The 20,409-nt window shown below is 36.1% G+C and overlaps 1 protein-coding gene across 7 annotated transcripts in view; it reads right to left on the bottom strand.

The window, feature by feature from the left end:
* ARHGAP15 (Rho GTPase activating protein 15) overlaps positions 1-20,409 on the bottom strand; it is a 637,215-nt gene that overhangs the window by 201,770 nt on the left and 415,036 nt on the right. For 6 of the 7 annotated variants that reach the window (XM_032286210.1, XM_032286212.1, XM_032286217.1 and 3 more), the window contains one exon: positions 17,846-17,923. In XM_032286210.1, coding sequence (XP_032142101.1) covers positions 17,846-17,923 — 78 coding nt within the window. Of the gene's footprint in view, positions 1-6,095; positions 6,099-17,845; positions 17,924-20,409 lie in introns of all 7 variants that reach the window. The other variant, XM_032286214.1, reaches the window with a different exon arrangement.

Raw genomic sequence — 20,409 nt, 5'->3', positions numbered from 1 at the left:
TGAAAAGTCTGCATTTTAGGATGGCATGTGTAAACACATGCACCATGCTGTCCTTACAGTAGGGAAAAGAAAGCTCCCCCTACTGGGGCATAAAAATGCTTCCTTTCTTTCCTGCACCCCATGGCTGTGTCATATGCAGCAAGGCACAGAAACATATAGCCTTCCCATTATCCCTCACAGAATCCTGGTTCTCTCATCAAAGCATTACATTTCCCTCATTTTAGTTAATTAAAGGACAGCTGGACGTTTCATTATTGCACTAGTCTCAGCTCTGCCTAGTTGAAATGGGGCATATAAAGGTCTTGGTCCCAAAGACATTTTCACCAGAGATAAACAGTTCTAAAATCCACGACTCCAATGGAGAAATTTGAAAAAGAAGTACAATTCATCTTTGAAGTGTATACATATCTATGTCTGTGCACAGTTTTTACAACACACAAGTACTTTTACATATAGGGAGAGTGAAACTCAGCACTAAGAATTTTTACAAGAGAAATATATATACATATAACAGAATGAAGAAGTAGAGTCATGTGATTTGTGAGTTGGTATTAGTGATTGGATATTAGCATTTATTGGAAAATCTCTAGACATATGAAACTCAATATATATCTATCTTACTCTGTAAGCATAAAAAACTAATGTAAATGTGAGAGTTTAGAGATTTAGAGGCATAACCAAACTAAAGATAAAAATAATTGTTCCCATGACAATACATAAGGTAGAACATTTTATCAAGAGGGCAAAGAGGCTTACACTGCAAAGGATTCTAATGAAAATTTTCCTCAGAAGACATTTCTAAGCTTTTATAGTTGAAGTGCTTGCTGTCTACAGGAAAAAAAAATCTAGAGTTAACTAAATCTAAATATATTTCTACCAATTCTAGCTAATGGGGGCATGGCCAAGGGGATATTTAGTATGTTCCCTGTATTTTTTCATGCTTTTACTGTCACTGGCATAGGATACTTTGGAGACATTCCCTGCTCATCATAGCTAAGCGGGCAGCCTTTATCAATAGAGAGGATTCGAACAACTGTTGCCTTCAAAATAGGTTTAATTAGCAGTTCATGATTTTCAAGAAGAGGCTCATATTTTCATCCTTTTTCTTTTGAAATAAATCCTAGAGATTGTGGCTCCTTGAGAATCAGCCAATAAACAAGGCACTCTAACATTCTCTCCCCATTGGACTGAACAAATAACCTGCTTCCAAAGTAGCTTTAGGCCCTTTCACCAATAAAGAAGGTCTCTGGGCTTTGTACATTGGAAACTTGAGTGTCAAGGTTGCCACATCTTAGAATTCTGAGGCATTACACTCACATTGTTTTGCAAATCACACTGATTAGATTTTTGACCAGATGACTGCAAACTCTAAATGGGTGTGTGTGAGTGAGTATCTGTGTGGCTGTAGAGGTAGATATCAATCAGATGTTCTTTGCCTTTTTCTTGTCTTCTTTAATAGGCTCAGGTACAATTATTTTCAGACACAGGTGATTTGGTTTGGCCTCAGTCTGAAAACCATCCTTGGTTAAAACCTCCACTGATAATGCACATTTTCAAGAAAGTAATACAAATAGTCACAGACTAAAAATAATCCAGATATTTTTCTCCTCTCGATCTTCATTTTATTAGACATAAAATATAAGAGAGGCAACCTTTTCTAGCAATGGACCAAATATGAGTCTGAAGACACATGGATAAGGGAAATATATAAATCAGAGATTTGTCACTGGTTTCCAACAACTAGAACTGGGTTACCTCTTGTAAAGGAAGAGTGCACCTCCAAACTCACTATACTAGGTATGTTGGATCTCATAAAATTTCCAATTACTGCTTTAGAATTTATTGTGCACATATGGAAAATAATACTTGTAAAACAGAAAGGGGTTTGTGCCATGTGCTGTCAATACTGTGAAGGATGGGGTGATTATAAAGCAAATTAACAATACTTTTAAATGTGCATTCACTTATCTTTCCAATTAAATCCTTGTTAAACAACTGCACAGACAGTAATGGCGCTTCTGCAAAGCACTGATCAAGACAGTTTTATTGTAATTTTTACTCTGTAACAATTAATCAAGTAGGCATTTTCTTTATTATTAAATTATTTAGTTAATAAATATTCTCGATTGGCTAACATATTTGTAGTTTACATGTTATTTTTGATTTTCCTGACATGGAACATATTTAGAAGTATTTTCATTTTCTAGCAGAGGGACCATTAATAGATGTGATTTTGTAAATTTCTTTTCTCTAGAAGAACAAGAGAAGTCCCTGAAACTTTAAGCCCTTTAAAAACCTTATTTCAACCATTTTATTTTGTAAGGGATGCAAAACACATTGCTTTTAGCAGATAAGAAATGTGAGGTTTTGCTTTAAGGCATCTTTCTGTTGGCGTAAGCATTAAAATTAGCATTTTAAAAAGTTCATTAATACCAGCTACAGATTTTTGAGTCATGAAGCTGCTCTATAAACATTTCCATTTCTTATCCCAGTAAGATTAAAAGTACCTGAATATTGTTTCTTCCATAAACACACACGATGGAATAAATGAAGAAACAGATGTAAAGGTATCTAGAGAATTTTTTTTAAATTTGTGAATTTCCATTTTTGTAATCTAGAGATTTGAATTTATCTAGCTAGTATCCTTTACCACTTTTAAAGGGCTTTGCATGGTTCTTAATATGGCCCTTTGTGTTTTGGTTGTATGTTTTATATTTTAAAGTTTTTAATTAGGAAGGATTCCTAAGTAACCTATTAGTAGTGAGACTAGTGATCTCTGAAATTACACGTGGACTTAGGATTCAGGATGGCTATATTAATTCAGAAGAAAAAACAAACATATGACAGAGACAAATTTCTTGAATCAGAAAAAGAAAATTCCAGGTAAGCTGTCTTTATAATTGTCTAAGTGGTGTGATTTGAGGTGAGTCCACATTACTGTTGAATACACCTTATGTAGAGACCTGAAATCCTCACTATTGGCCTGATGATATGAGGCCTCTTACCTTATATTCCCAGGAGTAGCAGGGAGCATGATCTACTGGACTCAGATTAACAAATGATCACCTTAGAAAGTCAGAGCAGGTTCTTGAGAGATGGGGATGATAATGCTGAGAACAGGGAAAGGGAAAGGGATAGGGAGAGAGGAATGGGGCAGATGGCTGGGTGCATGCGGTATGACTATGGAGAAAGTGGGCTTATTAAGACTCAGTGTCTTACAGGTGCCAGGGGTGAGGACAGGGGTGATATGAAGGCTCCAAAGGCACATAGAGGTGGTTGATGATTTTAAGCCAGGTAGATCTTTATGGGGTAGATGTGTAATGCAGAGTATTTTGACCACCAGAAATAAGAAGATCTTTCAGGCCCAGTTTTGCTGAAAACCTACAATGAACATGGCACATGATGGGCATAGGGAGGACACCAAATGAAACTGAAAAAATAGCTCACTCTCCAGCATCTAAAAGTCAGGAAAGGGAGAGAGGTGGCATATGAAATAGACTAAAACCAGGGCTGAAAAACAGGTACAACATGCTACGGGGACACAGTGGAAGAAGCAGCTAATTCTTGTCAAGATTTATGCCAAGAATCATGAGATCTGTGTCAAGGAGTTGAGCTCATCCGTCAGCAAAACCACTGATGATGTGCATCTTGCTCTGAAAGACTGTTCTGCTGGGACCTATCAAATAATAATATGCATGCATACTCCAGCCCCCAGGACTGATGGGATATTGAATTCCAACATCCTGAGCAGAGAATGGTGAGTGAGCCCCTTATGGTTGCCAGACATGAAATGAATAGACTAACAAGAAGGGAGAGCAGGGGACTTGCTCAAAAAAATGTAGCCCAGAAGTGAGGAAACCACAAAAAGACAAACAATCTGGAGAAGCATAAAGGATGAGAAGATGTCAAAACAGCCAGAATGACAGATGCCACCAATACCTGCTGCTATTTAAGGGGAATTATTCCACGGGTTTTTTAGAATCCCTTGGACAGTAGAAGACCATGGCCTGGCTTTAATGCCCCCTTCTCTCTAGATTACCAGGAAACACATAATGCCTTCTCAAAATCTCAGCTGAATGAACAAATGCAACTCTTAGCAACTCATTTAAACTCATAGGGACTTTAGTTCATCTATAAAGTGGGTAGCTTTCTTACAAAGATTTAGTGAGATAGCATTTCAAATGCTTTAGAGCAGTGGTCCCCAACCTTTTTGGTACCAGGGACCAGTTTCGTGGAAGACAATTTTTCCACGGATTGTAAGGGGAGGAGTATGGTTTCAGGATGATCCAGGCACATTCCATTGATTGTGCACTTCATCTCTATTACTATTACATGCTCACCATAATGCAGAATCAGTGCAGGCCTCAAGCTTATTTTTCTGCAACTAAACAGTCCCGTCTGCGGGTGATGGGAGACAGTGACAGATCATTAGGCATTAGATTCTCTTAAGAGCATGCAATCTAGATCCCTCCCATGCCCAGTTTGCAATAGGGTTTGTGCTCCTATGATAAATTAATGCCATTGCTAATCTGACAGGAGGCAGTGCTCAGGTGGTAACGCTCTCTCACCTGTGCTCACCCCCTACTGTGCCACCAGGATCCTAACAAGCCACGGACTAATACTGGTCCCTTGCCTGAGGGTTGGAAACCCCTGCTTTAGAGAACTCAAATACTGATATTCTCTTGGTATGTTCTGAAAACTCTCTTCTGTTAAAAAAGAATTGACTTAATTCTTTGAAACAAGACATTTATTTTCTTCCTTAATATTGGTTTTCAAAATAAATATGTGTAAATTGCAGGAAATTGGGAAAAGAGTTTTGAAAAAAGAAGACAGTAAAAATCACCAATACCTAATGCTAACATTTATGTATTTCTAGCTATTGTTTTTGGAACTGAGTTCAATAGTACACAGGGAAAAATAGTTCATTTTGAAACTGATCTCTGGCATATGCAAAATGCCTCACCTTTATAAAAGGAATGATCCAGTTATGGATGGAATCAATCAATAAATTAAAATGTGTAGCACTTCTATCAAGTGCAAGATATTCTTCTAAGTAAAGTAGGAGAGACAGATTTAAAAGACAGGAACTCTGCCCTTCAGAAACGTTTAGTGTGTGGAGTAGATAAGATATAAGCATGTGATTTTCGCTAATGATATATAACATCATACACAATATGAGATTATTGTAGATTGAATAGTTAAAAGTGTAAACATAGGATTTAAAATGAGGAGTGATTCTTGGGGCATAGGGGGAGGTTCCAGGGAAAATTTGAGTGACATTTAAATAATCCAAGAAGAAATTGAGATCAGCCCTCTTTTTATAAAATAGTCTTTCCCTTAAAAATGTTATGCTTCATTATATTACAATAGATGTCTTCATTAGGATAGTTGTGAGGGACACATTTAGATATAACTTCTATATGGTGTAGCATTTTCCACTGTAACAGGTTTATTATCTCATGTGACTGACTCATCTTAAAAGATATTCTTGCTTCAAAGATACTAAAATTGACCTAGGGAGGTTAAATGACTTGGGCAAGATCACACAATTATTAAGAGGTGACATGAAAATTGACATAGGCTTTCTAACTCCTGGGCCACTATTCTCTCTACACTTTATTGCTTAAAGGAAATGGTTTAAAAGGCATATGGAAAATAAGCCAAATAGAATATGAAGGTTTCCCTCATATGAGTCAGCTACCATTATCATAGCTTGACTGTATTACTGTTAACAATCTTCTAATTGATCCCCTGTATCTGCTCTTTCTCCCTACAATTAATTCTTCTCTTAGCCAATGGAATAATTACAAAACAAATACATAAATAAGTTCAGCTAATTTTCTTCTTACTGCTGCCCTACACCCCACTGACCTTCCACTGAGCTTGTAATAAAAGCCAAGCTTCTAATCTCAATTGGCAAGGACTACCTGGCCTGGCTTTGCCCATCCCTCTGGTCTTCTGCATGTCCTGATCTCACAGAAGTCCGCATTCCCCAGAACCAGTTTCCCTGCTTTGATCTCTCCCCACATCTCTCCATGGCTCCCTGCTTCCTATCAGATCAAAGCTTTACTCAAATGGCTCCTCCTCAAAAAGACCTTCTCAGGTCACCTAATCAAGGGCCACCTCACCCATCACCATCAGTTATTCTTTATCACATCACAACCTTGACTATAATTTCTGATATAATCTGAAATGATCTTGTGTATTTGTTTATTATGTACCTCTTGACACCAAAATGGATGATCCGCCAGAGCCTGATTTTCCTAAGCTCTCTTTGGTACCCAGAAGAGAGCCAGGTTCATAAAAGTTTTCAAGAAATACTTTTGAATAAATTCCCATTTGAAGTCTTCCTTTAGGCTAATGTTTTAGGCCTTATTTTATATTCTTAACTCATTTCCCTCCTTTCCTCATTATTCTAATATATTTTGCAGCTTATATTACTTCATTGGAGCCATAGCAAGACCAGGACATTCACTTGTAGTTTGAGCCAGAGGTGTTCTCTGGCAAATGGAAGATGAGGTGTGGTGAGATATGGGGCTGACAGGGACTTGGCAACAAACCATCTCACTGAAAGGGATTAGAAATTCACATAATTCACATGAGACCCTAAATGTGGCTTTAGTATCACCTGGGCTTGGGGGTCCCTCCATTGTCTTTAGTCTTTTTGAACTAAAGGACCAAGCTGGTAGGGATGGCTCTGATCTTGCAAGCCCGGCAGCTTCCTCCTCTTCTTCCCAAGTCCTTCCAATGTATTCTGTTGGGCTGGCAGATGGTGAGTTCAGGTCGAGGTGGGAGGTAAGAGTTGGGAAGAGGAACATCTTTCACTGGACTGATTGGACAGCAACTCTCAAATTCTCAAGATATTCTTTTGGGGTTGTATGTTTTCCTGGGTCTAGGTTGTGGTCCTGAGAGCTAAAGCCTACTTTCTGATCAAAGCCTAGCCTTTGCTGGTGGCCTAACACAACTCATTAATGCACTTGTTTGTTAGATTCATTCATATCCAAAAAGCTTTAATTTGAAGGCACAGTAAGAGCTGGGGATACTGAGGAGACCAGGACAGGGAAGGTCTTGCTTACATAGATACTACAGTATATAGGAGGAAGGCAGGCACTGAGGTGATGGATGAAGCGGCAAGGCAGTTTTAGATAGCATGTGCTCTGAAGAAAGTTAAACACAGCACTGGGAAATATAGTTGCTGGGTGGGTACAATGAAGGCAGGCCTCAGACGTGTTATTCAGGGAAGGGCTTCCTGAGCATGTGACCTGACTGTGGAGAGGAGGGCATCTTGTGGGGATCTGCAAGAAACTTAATTCTGGTAGACAGGAGCAAAGGCAAAAACCCCAGGAAAAGGATCAGCTTGTTGAATCCGAGGAAGGAAGGAAGCCATGGTGGTTGAAAATACTGAGAAGGAAAGAGAGCTACACAGTGAGGTCAGAGAGAGAGGAGGGAGCAGATTTCGGATGCCTGCAGATCCTAGCATTTTCTCACTAATTCACACTGAACACATCATCAGGGTTCTAGGTGATGGATTACAAAGTTCATGCACATGGGGGCTCCATGTGAATGGAAAGGTCACTTGTCCTTTTCACTGCTGTATTTTTGGTGTCCCACATACTGCCTGGCACCTAGTAGGAGCTCTTTAAGCATCTGTCAAATGAATGATGTAAAAGCTAAAATCTTATTTTATGGAGCTCATCTCTCCTTTCCATATTAATCCTGCTGCACTGGGACCCTCAGAGAGGAGAGAAGCAGGTAAGGCTATCTGCTACCATTTCTCCAATGGGCCCATATACAGGAGAGCATAATAAAATCTGCATGGCTCTAAGTCATTCAGACCTTAGTTTGAATCTTGCTTTAGCCCTGCATTTGTTAACTTTGAATATTTATCTTCACATTGTGCTCGGGGACCTGAAAAAAAATTTCTTCCTATCTCTGCAACTGTTACTTTCCTTTTCAGGAACAGCTTTAAGAAGATGAGAATACTTTTTTCCTACAGCACACTTTCCTTAGGAAATGTTTCCAAAGTACATGGGGCACCTTGGAAAAGAGGTGCTATATAAATATATGTGAGTCACTAAAGCTGTAATTACCAGCAACAGGGATCCTTGTGTGAAAACAAAAACAAAAGACATACTTTCAAAATTCAGGGCCTAGGGGTTAGCAAGAGCAGTATGCTTTCATTGCCATTTATCCAACCCTAAATAGTCATTCCCAACATTTTAGAGGGCTAAGATGGCATCCCAGGTTATGCCACCATTTCCAGTATCACGCCTGACATGTTCAATTGCTAATAACATACGATGTTGAGGGACAGTAAGTTATCGACAGTAAGTTATCTTGCTTCAAGCTTTGTTTTGCTAAGACAGAAAATGGGGATATAGGATCCCCATTCATTCCTTTTACCCAGTCTAAAATTAAGTGCTAATTTATAGGCATCTGGGAGAAAATATAATGTAAAATATAGCTTGAGTTTTCTTTGCTGAGAAAATGGAACCTAACATAATGTACCAATGAAGTTATTTTATACAGAGTTGGTTTGTATTAGATGTTCATCGTTCTCTTATTTTATTTTGTAGAAGTAAACCTTTATTTCATACATTCAAAGTGGCGGGTACTTTGCTGTGCTTGAGATATAAAAATGAATCAAGTTTCCTACTCTTGATAATCCCAAAGCATTTGGGGGTTATTTATTAAAAGGGTAATTAAAAATGGATTTTTTTTCTTATAAAGGGTCCCACAGGCTGAACACCTCGAAAATACAGTATTATAATGAGAATAAGTGATTTGGGATTCCTTAATGTTAAAAAGATGATAATGTATCTCTGCCCCCTTCCCCATGATAAACTGAATCCAGCCACCAGGTAATATATTTTTGGGAGTAAGTTTAAAATAGGTTCACTTTCTGGCTTCAATACTGTATTAATTTTGTGGCCTTAGAAGAGTTACTTAATTTTTCTGAAATATGATTTTTTATGTGAAGAATGTGAATAAGAAAGTTTATCCAGCTTGCAAACTTTTATAAGAGTCAGAGATACCTCTAACTTTTCAGTATCTGTCATGTAGTAGATTCTCAATTAAATGCTCCTATTATCAGCAATGACATAATTGTATTCTATTTTTTCAATATTATTTACCCCTTTGTTTTGTTAGCAAATGATTAGGTAAAGCACCTTTTGTTTTCATTTATTTCAGAACTCACAACCTTGGAAAATGATTGTTATGGTAAAACATGTAATTTTAATCATAGTAACAACATACATAATATATCCATGGTAGTTTTTAGTTATATGACACAGTTCATAAAAGTTTGTGAAAATTATTAATCAATTGCCAAAGAGAAGACTTCCCTTCACTAGAAAATTGGTTATCAAAACAGGCATTCATGGTCTATTTCTGCTTGTTTCAAATCTTGTATATGTTATGTCTTGGTAAGTCATGTCTCCCCTAGAGAACCGGAATAAAACTAGCTTGTGGTTGTGCAGGGGGTTTCCAAACCTGGCTATGGACTCTACTAATCTTGGGAGTTTTTCTTTTAAAATACTTACTTATAGCTCAAACTGTAGACTTTTACATTGGAGTTTTTAATGAATGAGCTTCAAAAATATTTATTTTTGAAAAGTTCTACCAGTTGATTCTTATGGCATTCAGGTTCTAAGATGACCCCCAATTATCCCCCCTTTCTTGTGTTTATACCTTGAATAACCCCCTCTTTTAGGATGTAAGATAGGAACTATGAATTTCTTCTAACCAACAGTAGGACACAAAGGTGACGGGATGTAACCTTCATGATTATGTTACATGGGATTATAACTTCTGCTTTACTAATAATCTGTCTCTCCCTTGCTGCTTTGGTGAAAGAAGCTGCCATGCAGCGAGATGGTCCATAAGGCTTTTGGCCAACAACCAATGATGGATTGAGGCCTTCAGTCCAACAACCCCCAAGGAACTCAATCCTGCCAATGACCACGTGAACCTGGAAGCAGACCTATCCTCAGTTGAGCCTCTAGGTGAGAACCCACCTATGGCCGACACCTTGATTGCAGCCTTGCAGAGGATTCAGCTAAGCTGTGCCCAGACTTCTGACCCACAGAAACTGTGAGATAACAAATTTGTATTGCTTTAGGTAGCTAAGTTGGCAGTAATATGGTTAGGCAGCAGGAGATATGCAATACAATTCTGATATGCAGTCAAGGCTGGGAACCAGTGTTACAGAGTATTGTTATAGAATAAGTAAGCATGGTTTTTCTATGAAGCTTTTTTTTTTTTTTTTTTTTTTTTTGAGACGGAGTTTCGCTCTTGTTACCCAGGCTAGAGCGCAATGGCGCGATCTCTGCTCACCGCAACCTCCGCCTCCTGGGCTCAGGCAATTCTCCTGCCTCAACCTCCTGAGTAGCTAGGATTACAGGCACGTGCCACCATGCCCAGCTAATTTTTTGTATTTTTAGTAGAGACGGGGTTTCACCGTGTTGACCAGGGTGGTCTCGATCTCTTGACCTCGTGATCCACCTGCCTCGGCCTCCCAAAGTGCTGGGATTACAGGCTTGAGCCACCGCGCCCAGCTCTATGAAGCTTTTAATAACTACTTATAATTTTGATGGTTATGGCAATGATTTGTGATGAGGATAATGATCATGATCATGATGAAATTTTGTAAATATCTTACAGGTTTGTCTTGGGGATTAGTAGTTACATAGCTCTGACTAATTTAATTTCTATATAATAGAAAAGCCACAACTGAATTAATAGCTAAAATTTCATTAGATTTCACTTTCCTTCTCCAATGAACGTGAAGCTATTCTTTGCAATTTAGAACATCCTCAAAATATATTGACAATATGAAATTTTCTCTTTTGTATCCAAGAATTCTGAAGGCCTATGAATTTGGCTAGCAATGATTTCAATCACCGGATAGTAAAGTTTCCAAAGTTGTATTTGGTTTTTCTTCCAATTATCATCAAGAAAATTCAATCATGTGGAAGGCAAAAACCATATTTGATTATAAATTATATATCATTAATAAGAAAATATAATATTTATCCGATTTCATCTATCTACTTGTCATCTTAAAGTTAATAATAATATCCCCTGGCTGATTCAGTTTTTAAAGTCCTCATATTTTCATTATTATTCCCATTTTGGAAATAAAGAGTTTGTGATTTAAAGGGGTTAAAATAGTTTCTATTAGGCTTACAAATAGTTCAGAATCAAGATAAAGAGGTCAATCCTTCATTCACCTCGTATTTTTCTCCATTAGATGCTTCTGCCTTCATTTTACACAACCATTACGTCAGCTCCTTATTGCTTGGTATGTAATTAATTAGAAAATACAATCCACAATAAATGTGTGGTATAGTTTTGCTTTAAAATAAGCAGCGAGGATTTGTGTACCCTGGAGACTAACAGGATTCATATGCTTACTTTTGGAATATAAAAACCAGAAAATATATAAATGTGCATGAACATGAATAACTTATTGTTTTGACCTCTGTGTTCAGCATTATTTATTAATGCCAGTACATTTTCTTAAGCAGCTAGAAAACAATACATGCTTCATCAATAGTCTTTGAGCTCCCTTGCTCAGTGTAGCTGAAAAATGAGGTCTAAGAAAGTTTCCAAAGCTCTGAACGATGTTAGAGTCTGGCTCTTTTATGATCAAGTGATCTTTTCAGCTTTAATGGGAAAAATAAATCATTGTTAAACGATAATCTTGTCACATGAAAGCCAAAAAGGTGCAATATCAATGATTCAACTTACCAAAAAACCACCCTGCGGATTGGAATGAAGCATGTAACACAGTTTGTTTTGTTGTTGCTGTGGTTGGCGGTGAGAGTAGAGTAGGCTTAAGGAAATACCTCGTTTTAAAAATAATAAGAGGGCAATATAAACTTACTTAATAGAAAAATGAATGGACTTGATACAAGGGCTATTTTATAAGAACAGAAATTTGAAATCCTTTTTTAGATCTTTTTCTGTTTCATCCAATTGCTTATTTCATGATGAAACTGCCAATTGTTCACATTCTTTCTCCCTTTCTCTCTCTTTTATTCAATTTTTGATGCTGTGAACAATATGAAAAGCACAGGGATAGCTACTAAAGTTAATGCTTGCCTTTGCTTTAAGGTACAAATCTATATAAAAGTAGTTTAGGTACAGTTGGTAAACAAAATTATTTTTCTAATAGTTTGTTTTAAATGTAGCTTATTCTTAGTATGTTCAAACTGAGCACATCCATCTCTCTAAGCCAATATCTAATTTGATTATGCCAGTAAAGTCTGGGTAGATAAAAATATCTACAATTACAAGACTATAAATTAATGGAAAAAATCTCTCATTTAAAACAACAAATGCACGCATGTGTGTGTTCACAAACACACACTCAAACAAGATTATTGGTCATGTAGATTTATAGAATTTGTATATTTTGTCCCTCCTTGTTTGAAAAAGTAAAGAAGGTTGTCCTTAAGAGTTTTTCATTAAATCTTGTTTCTACAAATGAAAAACATGTCGGCCGGCCGTGGTGGCTCACTCCTGTAATCCCAGCACTTTGGGAGGCCGAGGCGGTTGATCGCTTGAGGTCAGGAGTTTGAGACATGGTGAAACCCCATCTCTACTAAAACTATAAATATTAGCCAAGCATAGTGGCATATTCCTGTGGTTCCAGCTACTCTGGCGGCTGAGGCAGGAGAATTGCTTGAACCCTGGAGGCGGAAGCTGTAACAAGGCGAGATCTCCCCATTGCACGCCAGCCTGGGTGACAGAATGAGACTCCAACTCAAAAAAAGAAAAAAAAAAAAAAAAAAAAAAAAAGGTAAAAAGGAACCTGTCTAAAATCCTGGTAAGAAGTAATTTCCTTCAGTTCAGGAAAACAGAGGGAATGTTCGGAATTTTATACTAAGACACCCCTCTGGAAAATTCCCAGTCAGTTCTTCCCGCAATGCTTCATAGCTCTCCCACTGGCTCATGAACTTGGGAAAGTTCATAGTTAGCTTTTTCCAAAAAGAATGCCAATCTCTCTTGTCCCTTTTTTAAAGGGTGAAAGAGGATGTCTAAGTAATACCAAGTGAGTGTGAACTGAATTTGTAGTTTGGGCAATAAGCCTAAGGCATAGATGGGCAGCTCAAATCCAAGTGTCAATGTGGGAAGGAGGGGGAATTTAGCCTGGGGGAATTTCCAAGACTTTCTGTCAAAAGTTCTCAAGGCATGCAGCATCTTCCATGCTGAAGTCTGTCCTTTGCAAAGTACCGCCCATGCAAGAAAACTGTAAGGAGGTCACAGATCATTCTGAAGAATCAACGCAATGTCACAGGCTGATGACAGGTTGACATCTAAGGTCATAGACCAGTTTTCTTTGGGGGATGTATTCACAGAGCAGAAGAGCTGTATCAGCAAAATGTCACTGAAAGCTGTCACCAAATTCAACAAACAGGGCAGAGCACTGCTCACAAACACACCAACACTTAGTAAATTGAGACTCCTCCATCCCTTTCACAAAGGCTGCAATAGAATAGCGTGTTATAGTAGTTTCTTGGGCCAAACATTGATACATAAAGCCCTATCGAGAATGTCAATGCCAGGCTTATCCATAACTGTGATGTTTGGAGTTTTTCCAAGCATCTCTTGAACAATTTTAGCAAAACTCCAATGGTAGTACTCATCACTTACCAAAACCAAGAGGCAGGGTATAAAGGAAAGTCATGAATGAGCCTGTGTAGCATGTAAAGACTAATCCCTGCTTTTATAAAGAGATAATCAACAGGTGATAAATTGGAAATGCAGAATAATGGCAGTGGTTTGCAGCATAGACTCTGAGTCAGATAGATCTGGGATCTAGTCTTAGCTCCTTCATCTAGATGTTGTATGACATTATGATATTATTTAATATCTGAACCTCAGTTTTTACAGCTGTAAAAATGGGAGTAGTAATAGCACCTACTCCATGGAATGGAAGAAGGGATTAGATTATGTAAATAAAGTACTTAGTACAATGTCTGGCACATAATAAATTATAAAAATGCTGCTTACTTTTATGATAATAATTACTATTATCATCATTACTAGTTATAATTAGGAAATGCTTTTCAAAAGTGAACACTTTGAATGTAACTTGCATGTCATCTGATCTGGAAATATAATAAGGGTATCTAATTCCCACTGATTTAGTGAGTCAAACAGAAAACCAAAACAAATTGAATCATTCAACTGGTGTATTTAGAATTGCTGATGATTATAGCATTCAAGAAAGTTAGTGAAATACATAAATTGCAATTCAGCTATCTTGAAAAATCTCAAAAATAAGTCATTTGTCTAGTCTAACAGTGGGCAGGGCTTAATTGTTTAAAAATGTTTATTTAGAGCCTTCTAGAAAAGAAACATGTGGAAGGTGAATAAAGAGTGAATAAAGTGTGTTAATACAAGGCAGGTATGCCAAAATCATTTATGTTTCATCATAGACTTCAAAAAAGGATGCATTTCTTTTACATAGCACTTTATGCTTTTCATGGAATTTTCTCTGCATTGCCATCTTATATTTTTAGACACATACAGAGAGGGCCACATGTACACATATAATCTCTTTGAACCCAGCACTGATTATTTTCAAGTCAGTTCTACTATGAGAGTCCTCGTCCAGATGGAGGGGAAGGTATGGCATTAGCAACAAGGTTGTAGGGCCAGTCCAGAAAATACATTCAATGGATAATCTGATTAGCAAATTTTGGAAGGGGTTGGTATATGCATTTTACTTATCATCTAATTCAAAAAACTCCATAACACAACTTGGACAAAGTTACCAGTATCAAAGGTCCTAATGTAGCATAATTTGTGTTGAGTGTGTTATATTCTGACAGTGCTATAAACCAGGAAGACAGTTTACTGACAATTCTGTGCTACCAGATACCAACTCAGGCCTCTGTCCAGCTTTACATTGTCAATTCTCATGGAAACATGAGCAGTTACATAGCCTCAGAGGACGCTGAAGTTTGGATTGCAAAGGCGAGATGGACAGATTTCATATTTTCATTGCAGATTTTTTTCTTTGCCTTTTCAAACTGCTGAGCATAATTTTTTTAAAGGCAGGAAATGCAACTAGTGTTTGTTTCTAGCATGGCTTCTGTTTTGAGATTTCTTCTTTGTAGAAGAAATGTGTTGCCCAGCTGTCTAGAATCCCAATCAGGATATCGTTTCAGCATGAAATATATTACAAGAATGATTTTAGCTGATTATAAACTAGAATGAATATGAGGCTAGGGCTATTTTATCCAAATTTTACCCACAGAGGGGGCACTCTGATTCAGTTAAATGGAAATAAATATAAATAAATGAGGTAAAGTTTAGTTCTGTGTTTTGCCCAGAAAAGAGAGTAATTGTGAAAGACAAAGAATTGCATTAGTGAACAAGCAGAGCTGTGGAGATTCTCAGTTACAGAGATTCTTAGAAACAAGAGTCATGTGGCAATTGGCCAAAGGTATCACAATCAACATTTTACAGACTGGTTCAACCCAAGTTGAATTGCTGGAGAATTGAATGCTTTCCAGTTTTAATACTTCTCCTACCTGCAACACCCACACACATTGTTCAACAAATATTACTTAAAAACTCCCTGTATGAGGAACTCCTTGTGTGAAAACACCAAGGCTAGAACTGGTTAATGGGAAAAGATACAAAGATGATTCAAGTCCTACCTTTTCAGAGATTTGTGAAAGAGACAGACATTTCAGCCAGTATCCTATTTTTTGATTCCAAGACTTACAAATTTTAATGTTTCTGAAATACAATCACTGAGTACATTTGATTATATCCTTTCCAAAAGTTGGCATTAAATCTATGGGTCTTATAATAGATGGAATTTTAAAAGTTAGAAGTGAATGTACTACTGTAAATTCAGCTACCCAGTGTAAGGGGAACAGAAAAGAAGTCTGACTGGAGGATTCTTGAATGAAATTACTATAATCTGGGCCTTGACAAAAAAAAAAAAAAAGAAGAAGAAGAAGAAATCTTCCAGGCTGGAAGCTTGTGTATGTGGGATGGGAAGGAAGAGAGAAGGATATTGAAAGTAAAGGGAAGAGCATGTGCAAAGTCATTAAAAAACACAACAGTATGTAAATGTGGGAGTACAGTTTATATATTAAATAGATGTATTATGAAAAACATTCAGAGGACCTGAAGCCAGCTATTATAGAAGCTAAGTGGGAAGCTAGAGTACAAGGATTTGGAGTTCATCTGAAGACACTATTGACTGTTTTTAAGTGAAAGGAAAACTAACATGAGTCTGTCACATTCCTAAGGCAGTGCCATAAATGCTATCCAATTTAATTCTCCCAAATGTTTCCAAGGCATCCCCCCACTGTTTTTCCTGATAGGGAACAGAGGCACAGTGAGGTTAAGATGCCAAAGATACAAGGAGTAAGTCTAAGTTCTACCCCATCTGTATGATTTTAAAATTTAAAAACCTAGTAGTTGTGTATAACACCAACTTAAGATGTTTTGGTTTTCTTGTCTTTCATTTGCTAATTTTTTATTTTTATTTTTCGAATTAATATTTTTTTTAGGAGCAGTTTTAAGTTTACAGAAAAATTGAGTAGAAAGTACAGAGGATTACCATATATCTCTTCACCCTTCCAAAAGTTTTCCCTATTAATAACATCTTGTATTAATGGGGTAGATTGTTACAATTGATAAGCCAATTTTGATGTATTATTATTAACTAAATATTATAATTTACATAAGGATTCACTCTTTGCATTGCATTTTATGGGTTTTAACAAATACGTAATGACACGTATGCAAATTTGCAGCATCACACAGAAATGTTTGACTGCCCGCATAATCCCCTATGCTCACCTATTCATCTCTCCCTCTTTCCCCTCCGAACCTCTCCCACTGCTTCCACTGATCTTTTACTGTCTGTAGTTTTCCTTTTCCCAGAATGTTATATTGTTGGAATCACACATTTTCACACTGGTTTCTTTTACTTAGCAATATGTGTTTAGATTTCTCTAAGTCTTTTCATGGCTTGAAAGCTCATTTCTTTTTATTCCTGAACAATATTTCATTGTATGGATGTATTATGGTTTTTTTGTCCTTGCACCTATTGAAGGATATCTTAGTTGCATTCTTGTTTTGCCAATTACGAACACAGCTGCTGTAAATATTTGTGTGTACGTGAGTTTTTAACTCATTTGGGTAAGTACCAAGAAGTACTGGATCATACAATAAGAATACGTTTATTTTCATAAGAAACTGCCAAATTGTCTTCCAAAGTGACTGAATTATTTTGCATTTCCACCAGCAATGAAGGAGAGTCCTGTTGCTCCGGATCTTAGCCTGCATTTGGAGTTGTCGATATTTTAGCCATTCTAACAGGTGTGTAATGGCATCTCATTTTTTTAATTTACAACTCTTTGATGGCATATGAACTTTCTAATTTTTTTGTTATCTATTATGTTTTTCTAATATCTGTTATTTTGACTTTTACATTTTCCATCATTCATTCTTTCATTTGTCAACATACAGTAAGTGTCCATTATAAGCCAGTAACATTTTTTGAATCTGGGTGATTTTTCTTTCTTTTACTTTTTCTATTCTTTCCTCCATTTTTAATTTGACATGTTCCCTTCATTATTTGTTTTACATAACCTATTAATTTGTCCCTGTATATATTCTAATCATTTCTAGATAAACTGGTTGGTTATCCTTCATTTTTCTGATAATATTTTTTAAATTTCTTCCATTCTTTTTCTCCTGTTAGTTTTATTATTGTTTATTCATAGTACATGCAGCACAGAGTCTGAAATATTGTTAGATATGAAACTGTTGAGAAAAAATGTCTGAAGTGGAAATCACCTACCTTGGTTGACGATAAATCTTAACTTTTGTATTGTTGCCAGATTGCCACTAACTCGATATATTCCATCAACATCTAGACCTGAAAACAAAAGGGCATATTTTATATTGGCACATGTAAGAACTGAGATGGTAAAATTAAAAAACTATGAAAACAAGAAGTAAATCACATCAAGTATCTCTTTTCGGAGAAAAGTAATTTCTATGTTCTAAATTATGCAATCTTCAAAATTTTAGTCCCAATAAAGTAATCATGGTATTCAGTCATAATTAAAATTATCATCATAAATTTGAGTCTAATTAAGGCACAAAAGAGCAGTAGGCAGAATGGGATTACATTGTATATTTAAAATTCATTTCCAATGAAAAAATAGGAATCAAACTGGATGGTGGGGGGAACCTCCAGACATTTGTGTATTATTGCCCCCCCCCTTTTTTTTTTTTTTAACAAGGTAAAATAACTCAACACATTTGTGAGACATTTGCTACTGGCCTGACTTACTGTCTTCCTGCCTTTCTGTCTCTCTTCTTTCTTCCTTCTTCTCCCCCCAGCTCCTTTTCCTCTTTCCATTTCTATTCTATTCTATTCTGCTTTATTCTATTCTTGTTTTTCTGTGCACTCTACAGAATAACATATTTTGGTCTGATTAATTGAAACTAAAAAGTAAAAATTCTTTTCCAGATATAATGTTAGTCTATAATAGGTAATGGGGTGCATCATTATGAAGAGAAAAATAATTTTTGGCAAAATGGTAAAATGAATTTCAGATTATTTCAGAACTGGTCATCTGTAATTTAAAATAACTTATCCCAGCAGTGAATTTCAATAATCATTCGTTTTCCACACATCTGTATGTGGAATCTAGTCATTTTCATGACCACATTATGAAGACAATGAAGAAACAGGAAAATGAAAGGGGCAACACTTAGTCAAAAACTATAGTGCCTAAAAATGCTGATAACATAATTGTAATGTCAAGAGTGTATATTCTCTGGGCACTCAGAGAGACCTAGGTGAGACTGCCAGCAGATGCAGTCTTATCTCAACAGTTTCTCTATGGAGGTGATACAGCATCACGGATAACCATTGTAATTCACAGTAGTATTAAACATATTGGTAGAAATTATTGCCATAATATAACAGAATAAAGGCTTTCCAAAGCTCTTTACTGACATAAAATGAGCTCATTTATTGCTTTACCATCTTTACATTTTTATACACTTTATATTAGGAACAGTTCTGCCATTATAAAAAATATTTCACTGGGAGGTTATGGTAGAATAACATAACTTATAACATTGGTAATAATAGTACAATTTAGGACAATCATTCACTATAGTTTTTACTCTTCCATGTAATAAAATATAGGGTAACTTGAGATAATGGCAATAAAATGCAATAGCTATTAATACATGTATTAATTCACGTGAGTTTATAGTTTTAGAATAATCTAGGAAATTACTGACACTCTGTCTCTTCCTGAGAACTATAAATTGTAAGGAACTGGGTGAAGCTGGATACCAGTTAGCCAGTGGTGAAAGTTTGTAAGACTTTACAAACTTTTTTTGATTTGAAAAAATCAAATACATTTTTTCTTTGTAATGTACAAAATACCTCCATTAAGCTAAGTCTACTCTGGTTTGTTTGTTTTAAAGTACAACTTCTGCTTGACAGCTTAAATGTGATAATAGTCCTAATTAAAATTTTTCTAATATTTAATTCCTAGCTTTAGTATTGGTCCATTTTGGTCTTAAGTTCATGTACTTACTCCCAGAATGATAAAAAAGTAATTTATGAAAAACTTATTAATTAGTTTCTTTTTTCATTTGTCATTAGATGCTGTTTGGTACTTAGTTTTAACCTATAAAACTTTAAATAAGGGATAGATTTTAAAATGCTAAAAATTGTACATTCAAGTGTGTCTTTCTCAAAATTTTCTTAATTTTTTTGAACATATAGCTACCGATGAAATTATTTTAGAATTTTTCTCTAAAATCACCCTCAGAGGCCCCGAAGTGTTTACACAAAAATGTTCATGATGGTACGCTTGGGGCTTTTGAGGAGCGTTTTTGATTGGGAAGTAGACAAATGTCATCAGAACCATGAGTGGTGAATAAAGTCACTTTGATGCCTGCCACCACAAACAAAGTTTTATCAAATGAATGTGGCTCTGATTTGTTCCCATCGATTATCAATTGATTTTAAGGAATTTAGAGAAAAAGAATATTTTAGAAAATAGAAACATCAATGGAATATATGGGTCTTTGTTCTGTAAATGAGAAATTCTAATATGCTTTTTAAAGAATCAATCGAATCATCCTATTTGCAATAATGATTAAAGACGAAATATGAATATCTATTACAATAAAAATGAGAATGTATATTTTTTAAAATTGTTTGTTTTGCTAATTAGCTAGACCCTTATCAGAGGTTGATTCTAAATAAAATTATTTGAACTTCAAAATTTAATTGCAAATAAGGGACTTAATCCTCACTGTATTTTATTTATTTATTTTTTAATCCTCACTTTAATATGCCTATTCCTCTATACAAGGTGTAAAATCAAG

Source organism: Sapajus apella, unplaced genomic scaffold, assembly GCF_009761245.1.
Source record: "Sapajus apella isolate SASKATOON/1434 unplaced genomic scaffold, GSC_monkey_1.0 scaffold18, whole genome shotgun sequence".
Classification (NCBI taxonomy): Eukaryota; Metazoa; Chordata; class Mammalia; order Primates; family Cebidae; genus Sapajus; species Sapajus apella.
This window is presented reverse-complemented; position numbering and strand designations above follow the sequence as displayed.